General features: G+C 32.3%; 2 protein-coding genes across 3 annotated transcripts; one reads left to right on the forward strand and one right to left on the reverse strand.

Moving 5' to 3' along the window:
* The first annotated feature begins 474 nt into the window (after window positions 1-474).
* LOC133698135 (amidophosphoribosyltransferase, chloroplastic) lies at window positions 475-2,672 on the forward strand. Its single transcript, XM_062120964.1, has one exon. It carries the CDS (start codon window positions 592-594, stop codon window positions 2,380-2,382), a length of 1,791 nt encoding a protein of 596 aa, XP_061976948.1. The 5' UTR covers window positions 475-591; the 3' UTR covers window positions 2,383-2,672.
* Window positions 2,673-4,586: 1,914 nt separating this feature from the next.
* LOC133699483 (bZIP transcription factor 29-like) lies at window positions 4,587-8,010 on the reverse strand. 2 transcript variants are annotated; one of them, XM_062122730.1, is made up of 5 exons: window positions 7,743-8,010; window positions 6,182-7,631; window positions 5,951-6,083; window positions 5,777-5,861; window positions 4,587-5,271 (listed from the first exon to the last, which is right to left on the reverse strand). In XM_062122730.1, exons 2-5 carry the CDS (start codon window positions 7,480-7,482, stop codon window positions 4,979-4,981), a joined length of 1,812 nt encoding a protein of 603 aa, XP_061978714.1. In that variant the 5' UTR covers window positions 7,483-7,631; window positions 7,743-8,010; the 3' UTR covers window positions 4,587-4,978. The 2 variants fall into 2 exon arrangements, with proteins under 2 accessions (XP_061978714.1, XP_061978715.1); XM_062122731.1 differs by having other exon boundaries at window positions 7,719-8,010.
* Window positions 8,011-16,095: the final 8,085 nt, after the last annotated feature.

The following is a 16,095-nucleotide window of genomic DNA, read 5'->3' on the forward strand; positions in this document are numbered from 1 at the left end:
TACACTTTCAAATAATAATAATAATAATTATTATTATTATTATTTATTTTATTTTGCATGAGATGCACTCACAAGTAGCACGCGGTTCGGGCACTAGAAATCCCCGAATAAGAGAGGATTTCTCCGTAACTCCATGTAATTGGGAAAAGATGATTAAATTGCAATTTCCACCATTCTTTCTTTATAGTTTCCAATAATAACCCTTTCTTTCTTTGTAGTGTCCAATAATAACCTTCTAGGAATCTAGGCGTGCGGTAACCACAAATAGGATATTTGACGTTTAACTTATTTTTTATTTTAAATTAATTTTTTATATATTTTTAAATTATTTTAATATACTATATAAGAAATAAATTTTAAAAAATAAAAATATATTATTTTAATACTTTTCAAAATAAAAAATACTTAAAAGATACTCATATAAAACATCTTCCGTACCCTCCATCAAGTAAAAGTCTCCCAAAACCTAGTCAAATTGCAAACTACTATTAAAGCTCCGCAAACTTCTTCCTTTACTCTACCGCTCAGCCTCTCTCTTTCTCTCTCGCCCACACGCACGCACGCACCATTCTTTTTTCTCCTCCTCCATCCATGGCAGACACCACTAGTTTCTCTGCTCTTTCAAAGCCTTCTTATTCCTTGAAACCTAACCCTCAAATACCCCAAAAGGCCCCTCTTTTTATCCTCCCCAAAACCCCTCAAAAACCCTCTCTTTTCCCTCAAAAACCCTCTCTTTTCCCTCAAAAACCTTGCCTTTCTCACACCACCCACAAAACCCACATCAGTCTTTCCTCTAAAAATCCAATCTCTGACCTTGTTTCCACAAACAAAAAGAGCCCAGATGATTTGTCTTCTTATTTTGACGATGATGACGATAAGCCTCGCGAAGAGTGTGGTGTTGTAGGTGTCTATGGTGACCCTGAAGCTTCGCGTCTTTGCTATTTAGCCCTTCATGCTTTGCAACATAGAGGTCAGGAAGGAGCTGGTATTGTTGCTGTTAATGAAAATAAGGTCTTGCAATCTGTTACTGGTGTTGGTTTAGTCTCTGAAGTGTTTAATGAGTCAAAACTTGACCAATTACCTGGTGATTTAGCTATAGGTCATGTTAGATATTCAACTGCCGGGTCTTCAATGCTTAAAAATGTGCAACCTTTTGTTGCTGGTTACCGGTTTGGTTCTGTTGGGGTTGCCCATAATGGGAATTTAGTGAATTATAGGAAATTAAGGGCTACGCTAGAAGATAATGGTTCAATTTTTAACACTAGTTCTGATACTGAAGTTGTTCTGCATTTGATTGCTACATCAAAGGCTAGACCTTTCTTTATGAGGATTGTTGATGCTTGCGAGAAGCTAGAAGGGGCTTATTCTATGGTGTTTGTCACCGAGGATAAGTTGGTGGCCGTGAGGGACCCTTTTGGTTTTAGGCCTTTGGTGATGGGAAGGAGGAGTAACGGTGCTGTTGTGTTTGCTTCCGAGACTTGTGCTCTTGATTTGATTGAGGCCACATATGAGAGAGAGGTTTATCCTGGTGAGGTTTTAGTGGTGGATAAAGATGGGGTTCAATCACTTTGCTTAATGCCCCACCCTGAACCGAAACAGTGCATATTTGAGCATATTTATTTTTCTTTGCCTAATTCAGTAGTATTTGGTAGGTCTGTTTATGAGTCAAGGCACGTTTTTGGGGAAATACTGGCTACCGAGGCTCCTGTTGACTGCGATGTGGTGATTGCAGTCCCAGATTCTGGGGTGGTGGCTGCACTTGGCTATGCCGCGAAAGCTGGTGTCCCTTTTCAGCAAGGGTTGATAAGGTCGCATTATGTAGGAAGGACTTTTATTGAGCCATCCCAGAAGATTAGGGACTTTGGTGTTAAGCTTAAGCTATCTCCAGTGAGGGGAGTCTTGGAGGGGAAGAGAGTTGTGGTTGTGGATGATTCAATTGTGAGAGGAACTACCTCGTCGAAAATTGTTAGGTTGCTTAAGGAGGCTGGGGCTAAGGAGGTCCATATGAGGATTGCTAGTCCACCAATTATAGCTTCTTGCTACTATGGAGTAGATACACCAAGTTCCGAGGAGTTGATATCTAACAGAATGAGCGTGGAGGAGATTAGGGAGTTTATTGGATGCGATTCGCTTGCATTTCTACCATTGGATAGCTTGAAGAAATTGTTAGGTGATGAGTCTCCGAGCTTTTGTTATGCTTGCTTCTCTGGGAATTACCCTGTTCAGCCAAAGGAGGTTAAGGTGAAAAGGGTCGGTGATTTTATGGATGATGGATTGAATGGAAGTCTCGAGTCCATTGATGGGAGCTGGGTGCAAGCACCCCTAAATCAAGAGGTGCATAAAGTTAGTGAAGTCGGGAAGTTGTCTTCTTTGCAGAATTGATGGATTTTGGGTCATGACAGCAGGATTTATTATTATTTATTATGTGATGTGGTCAGGTGGTAGATGACTTATCTAATGATCTCAGTACAATCTAGGTGTGCTGCCTTGGATTAATTAAGGTTCCAAAAGTAGAAGCTGCACAATTTTGTTTGGCATTCTAAATTTTGCAAGATTTAATCCTAAAAGTGCTTGGTTTTATTATTTTTTCTTAATGGTGTATCGGCATCGACAGGGCTTTTTTATACAGGGATAAGTGCTCCATCAAAGTTCTATCTGTGGGAGTTTTCTAATCTTTAGTTCCCTGTTAACATTCCCTTTATGGTTTTTAAGAAATTCAGCATCTCACTGTGCATCAAATCACTCGAAATTTTACATGATTGGTTACATTTGCTTCGGATGAATGTGAGTGAATTAGTTCGGTCATATAATTGATGATGCTGAATGATTTTCTGTCTCTGCGTATGGCATTTATTTTCTAATGGAGAGCCTGAAATAACTAGTCATTGTTCGTGTTACATCCAACAGTAAAATAATTGGCAGCATTAAACCTTCTCATATGTGCCAAATACCTCGCAACAAAACCCTGTGTAAATCATGTTACTTTTATCTTTAAAATGCACTGTTTCAGACATTCTAGAAAAACAAATGATACAAATTTTTTTTTTTCTTGCTATGTTAATTTCAAAACTAGAAAAATAACATAGCAGAACTACCTCTCGTTTCACCACGTGTCGGATAAATTTTTTTTCAACATAAAAAAATGAATATGATGGCATTTCATACATGTTCTTTTAACATAAAAAAATCTCAATCGTAAATTTAAAAGTTTATCATACATTTAATTAAATAAATTAAAAATTATTTGTGTAACCGAAATAAATTATAAAGCCCGATTCATAATCAACATAAGTCAACTAACCAAATCTATGACCCGAGTTATGAACTAAATCAAGTTCAATAAATTTTTTATAATTTTTTATTTAACTATATGATAAGAAAAATAGACGTACGTAAAATTAAAAACCACCTAAAATTGGATTATTTATTTGAGATTGCGATGAACCTATAAATATCAAATCAAAACAAATTTTGCTGCCCAATTAAAAATCAACAAAATATTAAAGGATATGATTGAAAAAAAATAAAGAAAAATCAATAAAGGTCAATTAAGAAGGATCAAATTGAAAAACAAAAACTATAAAAAATGTATAAAAAAAAGGTCCAGATGCGCTGGCTTGTGTAATTTTTTTTACACGGTAGACAACTTGTCGCCCTCCTCTTTAAAATAAAAATAAAGATAGACGACATGTCATTTATATGATTCCATCCAATATAATGCCAGGAAAATCATGGCTTATGTTTTTTATTATTTAGAAATTCATTTTAACCCAAAACACATTGATAAACTTGTATGTGACTTTAAACAATTTAAAAATTCATCCAAAAATTCAAAATCACTTGAAACTAAAAAATTTTCTAAGTCCAAATTTATCATCTCAAGTAAAGTTAAGGGCAAGGAAGAACACATAAGATAAATTTTTTTCATTTAATAAAACTTATTGGCACCTAAATATATCTTTTTCATAGTCAAAATCAATTTTAACTAATACATCCAGCCACTCTTTCTCATCTCTTAAACTAAGAATAAAAAATAAATTATAGAAAATAAAATTGAATAAAAAATAAATTTTAAAAAAGATTGATGGATCAAAAGTTTATAAATTAAAAAATATAAGGATAAAAGTGTATTTTTTAAATCAAATTTCAAAATAACCATCTATTTTCGTTCTTTTCATGCTTATCCTCTTTTCAATCTTATCATTTGTGACAATAATTGAGCTTCAATTAGACAAAGGAAAAAAAGCACCACAATCAAATGATAAATAGTGTTTTTAGCTAAGTGAAACTCCCAAACCATTTAGGATATATTTATTTTTACATTTTAAAAATATTTTAAAAAAAATTAATTTTTTTAATTAATTAATTAATTTTAAATTAATATTTTTTGATATTTTTAAATTATTTTAAAAAATATTTTTAAAAAAATAAAAAATTATTATTTTAATATATTTTTAAATAAAAAACATTTTAAAAAACGAACTATTGCATTTCCTGAAAGTTTCTGTTAATTAGCAGCTCCTGATTTGTCTTGTTTGGGTTAAACACAAAATAACAAGTCTAAAGGCATACAAAAGCACAAGCAATTATAAAGGAATCAGCCATTCTTTGCTGAAACAAACAAATAAGAGTTTTCAGTTCAACTCTTTAAACGTCTTAACAAAACATGTCACGTCTAAGAAATGTTCTCTTTATGGATTAAATATCTACCAGAAACAAGTAACATTCATAATCATGAATAACATATATATATATATATATATATATATATATATATAAAGGCCTGTATATATATCACTTTAAACGAAATTCCGAGCTGGAGATATGCGATGCAGGTTGAATTTGTAACTACCAAACCATAGAGACGTCGCTTGGAGATGGAAAACAAATGAATGAATGCATTGTAAGTAGTAAATGTAAAGCGCCGGAAGTTGATGAGACGATTAATAATCAACATAGCCATCTTTTTCTTCCCAGCCTATTGATTTGAATCTGGCTTTGGGGTAGTATTTCCATTTTGTTGAGGCTGTGGCTGGGAGGACTGCTGTTGCTGTTGCTGTTGCCGTTGATGCATGTTGAATTGGGAGGCTGATGACTGCTGCTGCAATTGATGCATGCCAAGTTGTGAAGGTCGTGGCTGCTGCAGGTACATCTGAGGGTTGATAGAAAGCTGCTGCTGAACCATGCTCTTGGATGGATCAGAGTCCCCACCCTGCTCCGCAGTCGCAATCTTCAACCGTCGGACCTCAGCAGTTAATGCCTCGTTTAAAGCTGTTACAGTTGAATACAATTACCAACAAATCTACCAAACATGCTGAAGGTCAAAGAATAAGTAAATAATCCATGAAATGAAGGCCTCCCATATTTTTTCCATCAACAAATCTACCAAAGAATATTAGCCATGTAATTCTTTCAACAGGTTACGCTAACCAGTTGCACACTGTGACTATATGTTAGAAGAGGAGTTACATCATACACTAACAGATAAGACTTTAAACGCAAGTGATTGCTCACCTAACTACATGGACACAAGTTAATAATAGAGAAATGTCCATGGCAGCATGACCACGCAAACAAGAGAGCTAATCACCATGGACAAAACTTACTCACCATAAGGCTTAATTCTGGATACGCAAGTTCTTCATACAACAACGAACAGGAAATAACCAAGGATAGTACATTCACACAACAGGCACTGACGCTATTCGCACACTAACAGAACATATAAATGCAATGAGAAAATATGCAAAAAAAAATGGGGTGGGAGAATCCATACCATCTCGGAGTTGAGCTTGTTGCTCCATGGCTTGGATGCGAAATTTCAATTCATTGTTCTGGTTAGTAAGACCAACAGAATCTCTCTGGATATGTAGAAGAAAATAGTGAAAGATTATAGAAAAGATAACGCTATAATTACATGGAAACAAGTTTCAATATTTCACATCGCTACCTGTAAAAGAGTAAGCTGGGCAGACAATGTGGTAGCTTCTGTCTGCAAAGTCTGAACCTTGTGTTCCAGTTCTGAGATATATCTCATCTTCCTCTCCTTGGAACGGGCAGCTGATTGACGATTTGCCAAAATCCTGAAATTGGAAAACAAATGAGGAACATGAAGCAATGAGGCAAAGGATTATAACATCATGTATCTGGTGAATTAGTGATCGATCCAAATTGAACGTACCTCTTTGCACGTTTTGGGTCAGCTAAAGCGATCTCAGCAAGTTTCTCATTCGCCATAATTTTCTTCAGTTCAGCACCACTAAATTCACCATTCCCAAAATCCAAGCTAAAGGCATTCCCATCTATTGAATCGGTGGGTGATAGCTGTCCTGGACGAGTTCCTGGGGAGGGTGGCAGCTTTGGAGATTCGTTACCAAAGTTCAATTTGCCCATGAAACTATCCATTGACAGACTTCTGTAGTGTCTGGTGGTAGGAGCAATGTCACCCCCAGCACTCCTTTTGATCCCTTCCCTCTTCTCTGTTGAAGAACTCGATCCTGCTCTTGGCAGGTTGCCACCACTTTCATTCACGCTGCTTTCTGCCTCATTATCGCTGCTATCACCACCATTCGTCTTGGTCCCACTAGCTCTACTATCCAAATCCTCACGATTCTCATTACCATTCTTCTCATCAGTACCCGAGGAGTTCAATACGTCAATGTTATCTAAATTCATGTAAGCAGAAAACAAATCATCCACGACTTCCCCTTCAGATTTCCTCTCACCCATCCCCTCCGCATTGCTGTCACCACCTCTCTCCCATTCCTTTTTCACCGATTGTGCTGGCTTAGCCATCCCTGAATTTTCTCTCCCAGACATCGACCGCTCCAACCCACTTGAACCCCTCGACGGAATAAGGGGCGGTGAACATTGCAACACATTAGCAAGTCCAAATGGAATATCACTGTTAGACCTTCTATGCGCTTTCCGTGGAGGCAAACTCTCAACAACCCGTGGAGCATTGCCCCTATTAAAAGGCGAGGGAGGCAATAACGAATGAGAACCACCATCCTTCTCCTCCATGAACACGTCAGTAGAAATAGGGTCCGAAACCGAAGGCGAAGATGAATCCCGGAAAGGGGCCGGACTCAACGGGGGCAAGGAATCAAGGGAGAAAAACGATGATGGCTGCGACAAAGATCGCGAATGAGTAGGCCCCAGACTAAAACTCTGCGGACCCATTTGCTGGTTCACTGGCCTGGACACTGGGATCTGGGAATAAGGCGAAATGGGTGGGATCTGATTAGGATGGGAAGGCGGAAACCCTACTCTTTTGTTACTATCCCCACTAAAATTCTGAGAAAAATTCGTAAAATGCCTCGCCCGCATTTGGGTTGGGTTCAAACTCAACTGAGACACATCTATTTGGTTTATCAAAGAAAAGGGTTGCTTAGCCATGGTAGTAGATGATGATTGCGTTGTTCCAAAAGAAGATTGCAACCTTTGTATCATTTCACTATTTGCTTCCTCAGTATCACCCATTTCTCTTACCTCTAAACCGGCAATCAATATTTCACCAATGCCACTTCGAAAGCTTGATACTCTTAACAGACTTAAGCCCCGATTTCAAGATTAACCCACTTCACTTCCCACCAAAACTCGACGAAATCAACAGGCAAACCCTTAAAAATCTGCAAAAATAAGAGATAGGAACAAGAACAAATTAAATAGTAGAATACTGAAATAAAAAGAAATGAGAGCGCGCACAGAATTCTTACTTAAATAAGTAAAGAGCAGACTACCTCGTTAACTCAAAACGTTCATTTCCACAAAATGACACCAACCGGCGAGACTGCTAAATTAAATAAACAAATAAAATTCTCACAGATTTTCTTTATCTCACTTTGTTTTTCAAGGCGGAAATGGCAAAGAAAACAAGCAAAGCAGAGGGCTCTGTGTGCGCGCCTCTCTCTAGAATTTGTTCTCTCTCAAAGAGAAACGAAAAGGGAATGCGTGATTTCAGTGAGGGTTTTTTTTATTATTATTATTTACGATGGCGAAGACTACGACCCCCCGAATTTTATTTTTTATGACGGTAGAGAGAGACGCGTGAAGTTAATAAGAGTTTGTAGTGAATTTGAATTTAGTGTGAATTTGAATTTCATTCCGACCTCATTTTTTATATTTTTGCTCCCTTTGTCACCGCAGCTTATTGTGCAATTAATTCGATTGTTGGATTTATTTCCCCATTTAGGGAACTCTTCCTCCACGCGCTTCCCGTCTGTGTCCAATCCACGGAAGGTTCCTTTTAAAAATAATAAAAATAAAAAAACAATTTCACCCCTTCTTTTTTATTTATCTAGATTAGATTCTTTTCATATAACTGGAATGATACGAGTAAATCTATTTAAAATATCATATATTTGATCCTTGATTATCTTTATTCTCTCTGAATTTTATTTGATTATTTCTTATAATGTTATGGTTATTTTCCAATCTTTGATTCATATATTTATACGCCAAGTATTTACCTTCTATGATCTCTTTTTTAATATCAAACTATTCCTTAATTAAATATTCACTTTGGTTTTCTAAGATTTAAAACCGCAAATTACATAATTCTAACGAGGTGTAACTTAACTGGTCAGACTCTAAATTTTCTCCTTAGAGATCACCAGTTTGAGTCCCACAAATATTAGGATCACTAGAAACTTACATGATCGTTAACTTCAGGACTTATAAGATTAGTTAATATACATGTAAGCTAACCCGAAAATTCACATTAACAAATAATAAAAAAAACCCTCTCTTGTTCCTATTTAGATTTTAGTAGCAATTTTTTATTTTTTAAAAACAATTGCAGCAAAAATTTAAATAAAAACAAGAGAGGATAAATAAAATAAAATAAAATAAAACCCCAGTTCTCTTTCCATGAGCCGCTTCGTCCAGGATCGTGACACCCTCCTAACTTTGACAACCTTTTCATTTAAGTCTTGAAATTTTAATATTTTTAAATATATCCTCAAATTGAAGACTTGCCAAAAAGATCGTTCATTATTATGAAAAACATTATTAATATATTTTATATCAACATCCTCGTAACTTTCTCCCTACTTCTATTAATTTTATAAGAGTTTTTAATAACAGAGTAATTTATTTTCAAACCTACAAATTTATTTTCTCAAATTGAGAGGTTTGTTTTATGTTTCGTACAAGCTTGGTATGATGCAAAGACTTGCAATATGAGAATGCTTAATTTTTTTCCATCAATTATTAAATCCCAAATCACATCCCATTAGGCCAGTGGTTGGCCTAGATAGTTAGCCATCATATCTTGTCTTTTTTTTTTTTTTTGAAAGAACGCTTATTGTGATTGAAATGAAAAGGTGTTATTGTGAAATTGATTGATTTTTAAAATTTATTTTTATTTAGAAATATATTGATATAATATTTTTTTATTTATTTTTCATAATAACATATCAAAATAATATGAAAATTTAAAATAAAAAAATAAAAAAAATTAATTTTTTTTAAATTAAAACATAAAAACAAACAAGCTCTTAATTTTTCTCGTGACCTGTATCGAGAAAAGAAGCCGCACTTGATCGTTGCAATAGCAATCTAAGAAGTCGAGGGTAAGAGGTATAATTCAACTGGTCAGACCCTAAATTTACTTTCCAGAATTCATTAATTCAAGTGACGTAAATCTCAGGGCCGCTAGAGACTTATAATCGTTAACTTCAGAATCTCAAGGGAATTAGTTGAAGTGCACAGAAGATAACCCAAACAGCCATAATTAAAAAAGAAAGAAAGAAAAAAAAAGCACAAGCACGTCTAGCAAGGGATGTCGCCTAATTAAATTGTAATGAAGTAAACATCCTTGCACATGAAATATAAATCAAGACTCCAAATCTCAGCTCGGCGAGGACATGGGTAGTGCTTTGCATTTGGAAGGATAGCATTGCTTGCACGAGACATATTCAAAATAAGTTTGATATGATCTTTGTTGACTTGGTTTGCAGTGCCAACCACCAACCAGCCAGCCAGCCAGAATAATAGATCCTGGCTAAGAGATTTACGAAGTTCCATGTCCGTGACCTGGTCCGAAGGCAGGTGCATGGACCCCAAGAGCTCACAGCACAATCCGATTTTTACAAATTATACAGTGATTTTGGAATGAATCTTGCATCCCTGGCCATCACGGGTTTTTTCTCAAATATATTAAATGTTCTCTTCATTAGGGTAAAAGATAGGTCATTGACATTCAAGTCAATAATAATGAGTATTGCCTTTACTGTGCGGGGTATGGATCATAAATAAGATTGGTTAATATATTATCATAAGCAATAAAGTGATCATTTGTTGCCTCATTATGAGTAATCAGTGCATTTATTTTCCTTCAAATTACAACAGCACACAGATTTCTTGTGCATCCAGCTCCTGCTTGCTTGCACAGGTGCACTGCACTTATGAACAAGAGCTTATTTGTAACCTCTTGGCAGTGCCACCAGTTGGCACATGACTATAGAGCAGTGTCGCAGCGAGGCAACCATTACACGGTGCGCCGGAACTGGCATTCAAGTGAACTGAACCACGAGGGGCGTCCTAGTGAACATGTCTTGTGGTCAATTGGTTAGTTATACATAGTACTAGATTTATATTTATTATAAATAAAGTTTTTTTGTCTTTAATATTTAATTATATTTTATTAATTAACATAAAGTAAAGATAAAGTTTATGGAATAATAATATTATATTCTTTTCTTTATAAAAAAAACAACTGCTCTTATAAATTAGAATATAAGGAATACATGTAAATAATATATAGGTACTTGTCAAATAACATGTACATTAAACTGACTCATAAAATAATTTCATATAAAAATATCACTTATTTTTATTAAAAGATTCACTAAAATTTTAGATAACCAAGCTAGCCTGAATATAATACTTTAACTAACAAAATGTTTATGCAGTTGCATTGATTGTTTTTATTTAATAAATATAAAATATTATATTGATTAAATCTTTTTGTTTTAGATAGATAATAGAAGACCTTCTATTTAAGACATCAATGTTAATGCTCTTCTAGTAAATAATGATGTTTAAACTCCAATGAATGATGTTGTTGCTCCAACAAAGAGCAACCTTGTTTCAATCACTTTTACAAATGCTACTTGCAACAAAGATAACAAGAAAATAAATGTAACCTCTAAGAATTATATCTAAAGTTTAGCATCATTTTGATATATAAAAGTGTTGCAATCCATTATTAAAGAGATCTGTATATAAGTATTATCAACAAGATTATACATGTGCTTTAAAGACTCGTGAAGCTGGTAATTTATAGACACGCTTAAATAGCTTGTGTAAAAAGTTTTCTAGTAGGTTTAAGTTTAATGACAAAAAACATTAACTCAAACTTTTAAAGGAGTTAAAGATGGAACTAAGGGTACTCTTAAAGCTATTAATTTTAGTTAAGAAACTTGTAGAAAGACACTTACTAAGATGATTATTTATGATGAGTTTTCTTTTAGGATAGTAAAAGGTTTAGGATTTAAACAGTTTTCTCAAGCCATGTAACTCTATATAACCCAGATTTTGTATCCCCTCGTGAATCACTATCACAAAGGATTGCTTGAACCTTTTATGCTGAAAAAAAGACAAAGTTAAAGAAAACCATTAAGAATAAGCTAGTGTATGTCTTCTTATTTTTCTTATTCTTTTATCCATTAAAACTCGTCACTGGTTTCACCAACATTACAAGTTTTAAACTAAAAATCATAACCGTCATTTTGACTTCAACAATACCTTTAAATTTGTTTATATAGATCATTCTCTCTTACATGACACATTTATTATCATTCCTACTATTTATTCATTTCTTTCATACCGAATCTCCATTAGTTATCGAGACCTCATTACTTCATTCCTATTTTTTTGTTATTTATTTCTATTTACGGGGGTTTACAATATGTTTTACATGTGTGTACAAAATATAAATTACATATGTGTCACAAGTTATTGGGTGGATAGTGATTGGAACTTTTTAAAATAATTTAAAACTTTTATCAAGTTTTTAATCACAATGGTAAGACCATTGTGAAAACAATAAAGAGTTGCTTGGCTGATTACATACAACTATAAAATTAAAGAAAGTGTTTAATAAAAAAAGATGAAGATAATCCTTGGTATTTAATGTTCTTTTTAGAGGTAGATTCAAAAGGTAAAAAGATACATAAAGGACCTCCTAACAATATAGATGGGAAAAATGAAAGAATTTTTATAAAGTTCTTGAGATTATTCTATAGGGTAATTTTGAGATTTTCAGGGCCTTTGCATGTCATGAGCAATTGTTTCTTTCATGAACTAGTCTCTATACAAACACAAATTTCAAAATTGTCCAAAAATAAAGATTTCTTAACAAATGAAATGACATCCAATATGAAATACAAGTTTGATGAATATTGGAGAAAGTTTGAGGATATATTTTTTTTTTATTTATAGTAATTAATTTAGATCCTCATTATAAGTTAAAATATATGAAGTCTTGCTTGCCTTAATAGTTTGAGTATTAATATTCTATTATAAATATAGAAAGAGTTGCTTGGCTGTCATGGTGAAAGATTTGATTAAAAAGGTAAAAGATATAATTGTAAGGGTATTTTACTTTTATTCCAGCTAAGATAATAGAAAAGTGGCATAATATTCTATTATAAATAATCTTTCTCAATATTTGAATGATAATAAGGTGGAGGAAGATGCATTTCAAGCTATAGCCTTCTAATGAAGGAGGATAACGAGGAGAGTAAAACTAAATTAGAGAAGTATTCGGCACATGAATGTGAAGATCAAAATGGAAAGCTAACAGCTCCAAGTATCCAATACTCTCTATAGTTGCAAAAAATATCCTTAGTTATTCATATTTCAACACTTATTTGAAATTAATTTTTAGCATAAGGATCGTGTACTGGATCCCTTTAGAAGTTTATTGAATTCAACAACTATTGAAGCTCTCATCTGCTGTCAAAATTAGAGTTGCTCTTCTCTGTAATCAAAAAAATATTTTACAAATAATAAATGATCTTGAAAAGTTTGAAAAACTAGAATTAGATAAAGAGTTTACTAGTTTAGCTATTTTATTATCAATTTGAAAAACTTTTTAAGTTATAATTTACTAAGCTATTTTATTATATCTCTTTTATTTCAGAGTTTACTAATGAGGTTGGATAGTAATGAGTAATATTGATAATATAAGATAATGAGTAATTGTAAAAAAAAATACATTTTGTGTTTTTATTATTAAATACTTGTTATAAAATTAAGTTTAAACAATTAGTTTTTTAACAACTTTTTCTTTGCGGTGATAAGTACTTAAGCATCACCTTTATTATTATTTTTATATACTTTTAGGACTTAATTTCATGGATATTATAGGCTCATTTAGTTTTTTTTCAATTCAAGCAGGACCAATATCATTTAATAGAGATATCATTTTTTATTTGGTTTGGTTTTTATCTAAAAACAATCAAACTGAAATTTAAAAAAAAAACCATAAACCGAACCAAAACCGGTTCCAACTGACCGGTTTCGGTTCGGTTCGATTATTTTAAGTTAAAAACGAAACCCAACCGATTGGTTTTGGTTCGGTTTGGTTATTTTATATTAAAAATTAAAAATTATATTGTTTTTTTGGGTTTTTTTGGACTTTCTAATTGGTTTTTTGGGTTTTTTTTGTTTGATTTGGTTTATTTCTTAACTTAATCAATTCGGTTCGATTCGGTTTTTTATTTCGAACTTATGAAACCGAACCAAATTTTTTTAAAAATATTCTAATTGTTTTTTAGTTTTCTCGATTTAATTGATTTGTTGGTATTTTGCTAACCCCTATCATTGAATTCCCATACTTGAGTGAACTTTTTTGTTAAACAAATATTTTTGCTCAATGAAAATGGTATGTTGGATGAATGCATTTTGTTAATTGTATAAAGTTTATAATGTTGACATTGAGTAGTGTGTTGTATTGTTAATTGTATGAAGTTTGTGAACAAATCTAAAATCATTAAGATCCCATTAATGTTTTGGATCTAAATTCTTTTAAATTGATTTGTTGTTTATATGATGAACTTTTAGCCCAAATAATATCTTCATGTTGTGAAAATTGATTTAATATTTTTATATGCGTAAGAATAAAACTAAAAAATATATCATATAAAGTAGAGGAAAATTATAATTAAAAATGATACAATTATTCAAGTTTGTCGTGGTTCCCACCTCCAAATCAAAAGCGATGATGTCCACGTGGTTGTGTCAAGACCATCGATAACGCTCTTATGTTGACTTTCACTGGTGGACCCTAAAAGGGACACGTGTTGAAAAGAGACCGATAGTGGATTTGCTGAACACGTGGCAGATTTTAGTGCTTCAATGGAAAAAGGTAAGCTTATCCACTTGTCAATCATCGACGACAAAAAAGACTGGGCGCGCCATTTAATTTTCTTCTAGTCGGACCCACTAAGAGGTAGACATGACCTAAAAAATGTGAAAAAGGTTGATACATTTTTGTCATTTTATTTCCTCCCCTGAACGATGTCGTATTCACATCAATGCTCACTGCGCCCTAAAATTTGGACTGTGTTTGGCTAAAAAAGTAGCGAGTGTCAGATTTTTAGTGGTGAGACTTGGTAACGAGACTGGGATGTTGATTAAATGCCTGTTTGATATTGGTTTGAAACTTTATCTGAAAGCATTTTATAAGTGTTAAAAAATATTACAATTATTTTTTAATGATTTTAATATATTAATATTAAAAATAAAAAATTTAAATATATTTTCATACAAAAATTACTTTAAAAAAATATTTTCCACTACAATACTAAACAATTACTAAATACATGATTTTAAGTTAGTTTGCATTAAAATTAATGTACACACGCATATTATGTTCTTTTTGTAATTTATATGATATAGTTTTCATATAATATAATAATACAAAATATATATTTATAATACAGTGCAAAACTAGCATTGTGTCTCATGTTTTGCAACAACAAGACAATATTTTTTTTGAAATTAATAGCAAAAAACCCCATGGGGGATGAAGTTTTTAAGAAAAAAAAACTAAAAATAATTTCAAATAAAACAAATAGCAATAAAAAAATAAAAATTAACTTTGATAGAGAAAAAAATAAAAATGATGAAATTAAAAAAAACATTTATAATTTTATGATACAAGCGTTTTTTATTTTTAAAAAAATTAATATGACTTGGGACATAGAAATGATTGAACTGATATATGAACAAACAAAAAAAAAAGACCAAAAATACATGGTTAAGAAAATGATATTAAAAGAAAATAAACAAAAAAAAAAGTCTAATAAGTAATGATATAAATGTTATATAATAAAATTGAAAAACAAAATTAGCTTTAAAAGAGAGAAAAAAACACACTAATAAAACTCAGACGAATCTTCTAAATTTGAATAAACGTCTCAAACTTGTGACCAATTAAATCCTAGACCCAGACTAAATTCAAAAGCTCAATTTCTAACGAGTTTAATATTAATTAACCAAAGTAAATCCAATAAAGAGCAACAATTAAAAAAAACCAAAGAAAACCTGGGTTATTTTAAAAATCAATGGAAAATTCTAGAGAAAACCAAAAAATAAAAATAATAAAAAAATGTATCTTAAATAAAAAACATAGCAATAAAAAAATAAAAAAAAAATAAAATAATATGGTTGAAATAGAGAAGGAACTCTAACCTTATAAATTGTTTTAAAAAATCATTTCAAGTATTGAAAGAAGGGATTAAGAAAAAAAATAAAAATTTAAAGAATCAACCAAAAAAACCTAACAAAGAATGATAAACAAAAATACCTAAGTCTTCAACTGAATAAACACTTAAGAATAAAATGAGAAAAAAAATTAACTTATACAAAGGAAAAGAAATAAATTAGGCTTGGAAAAAATATTCTAAACCTAGTTAAATCTTAACAATTTGCAACCCGTGGAACCTCGGATTGAGTCCAATCAAGAAGTTTATTACGAATAAATTTTAAATATTTATTTAAAAAACTTATTAAAGTAAAAAAAATAACAATAAAAAGAATAGAGATTAAATTCGATAGGATAAGAAAATTTGATAGGATGAA

The sequence above is a fragment of the Populus nigra genome, chromosome 7, assembly GCF_951802175.1.
Source record: "Populus nigra chromosome 7, ddPopNigr1.1, whole genome shotgun sequence".
NCBI lineage: Eukaryota > Viridiplantae > Streptophyta > Magnoliopsida > Malpighiales > Salicaceae > Populus > Populus nigra.

Coding starts and splice junctions, on each gene's coding strand:
- LOC133698135 (XM_062120964.1), top strand. CDS start 592: ATGGCAGACACCACTAGTTTCTCTGCTCTTTCAAAGCCTTCTTATTCC.
- LOC133699483 (XM_062122730.1), bottom strand. CDS start 7,482: ATGGGTGATACTGAGGAAGCAAATAGTGAAATGATACAAAGGTTGCAA. Junction 5,862..5,950: donor CCCAGCTTACTCTTTTACAG/GTAGCGATGTGA, acceptor CTACATATCCAG/AGAGATTCTGTTGGTCTTAC. Junction 5,272..5,776: donor ACAAGCTCAACTCCGAGATG/GTATGGATTCTC, acceptor CAACTGTAACAG/CTTTAAACGAGGCATTAACT.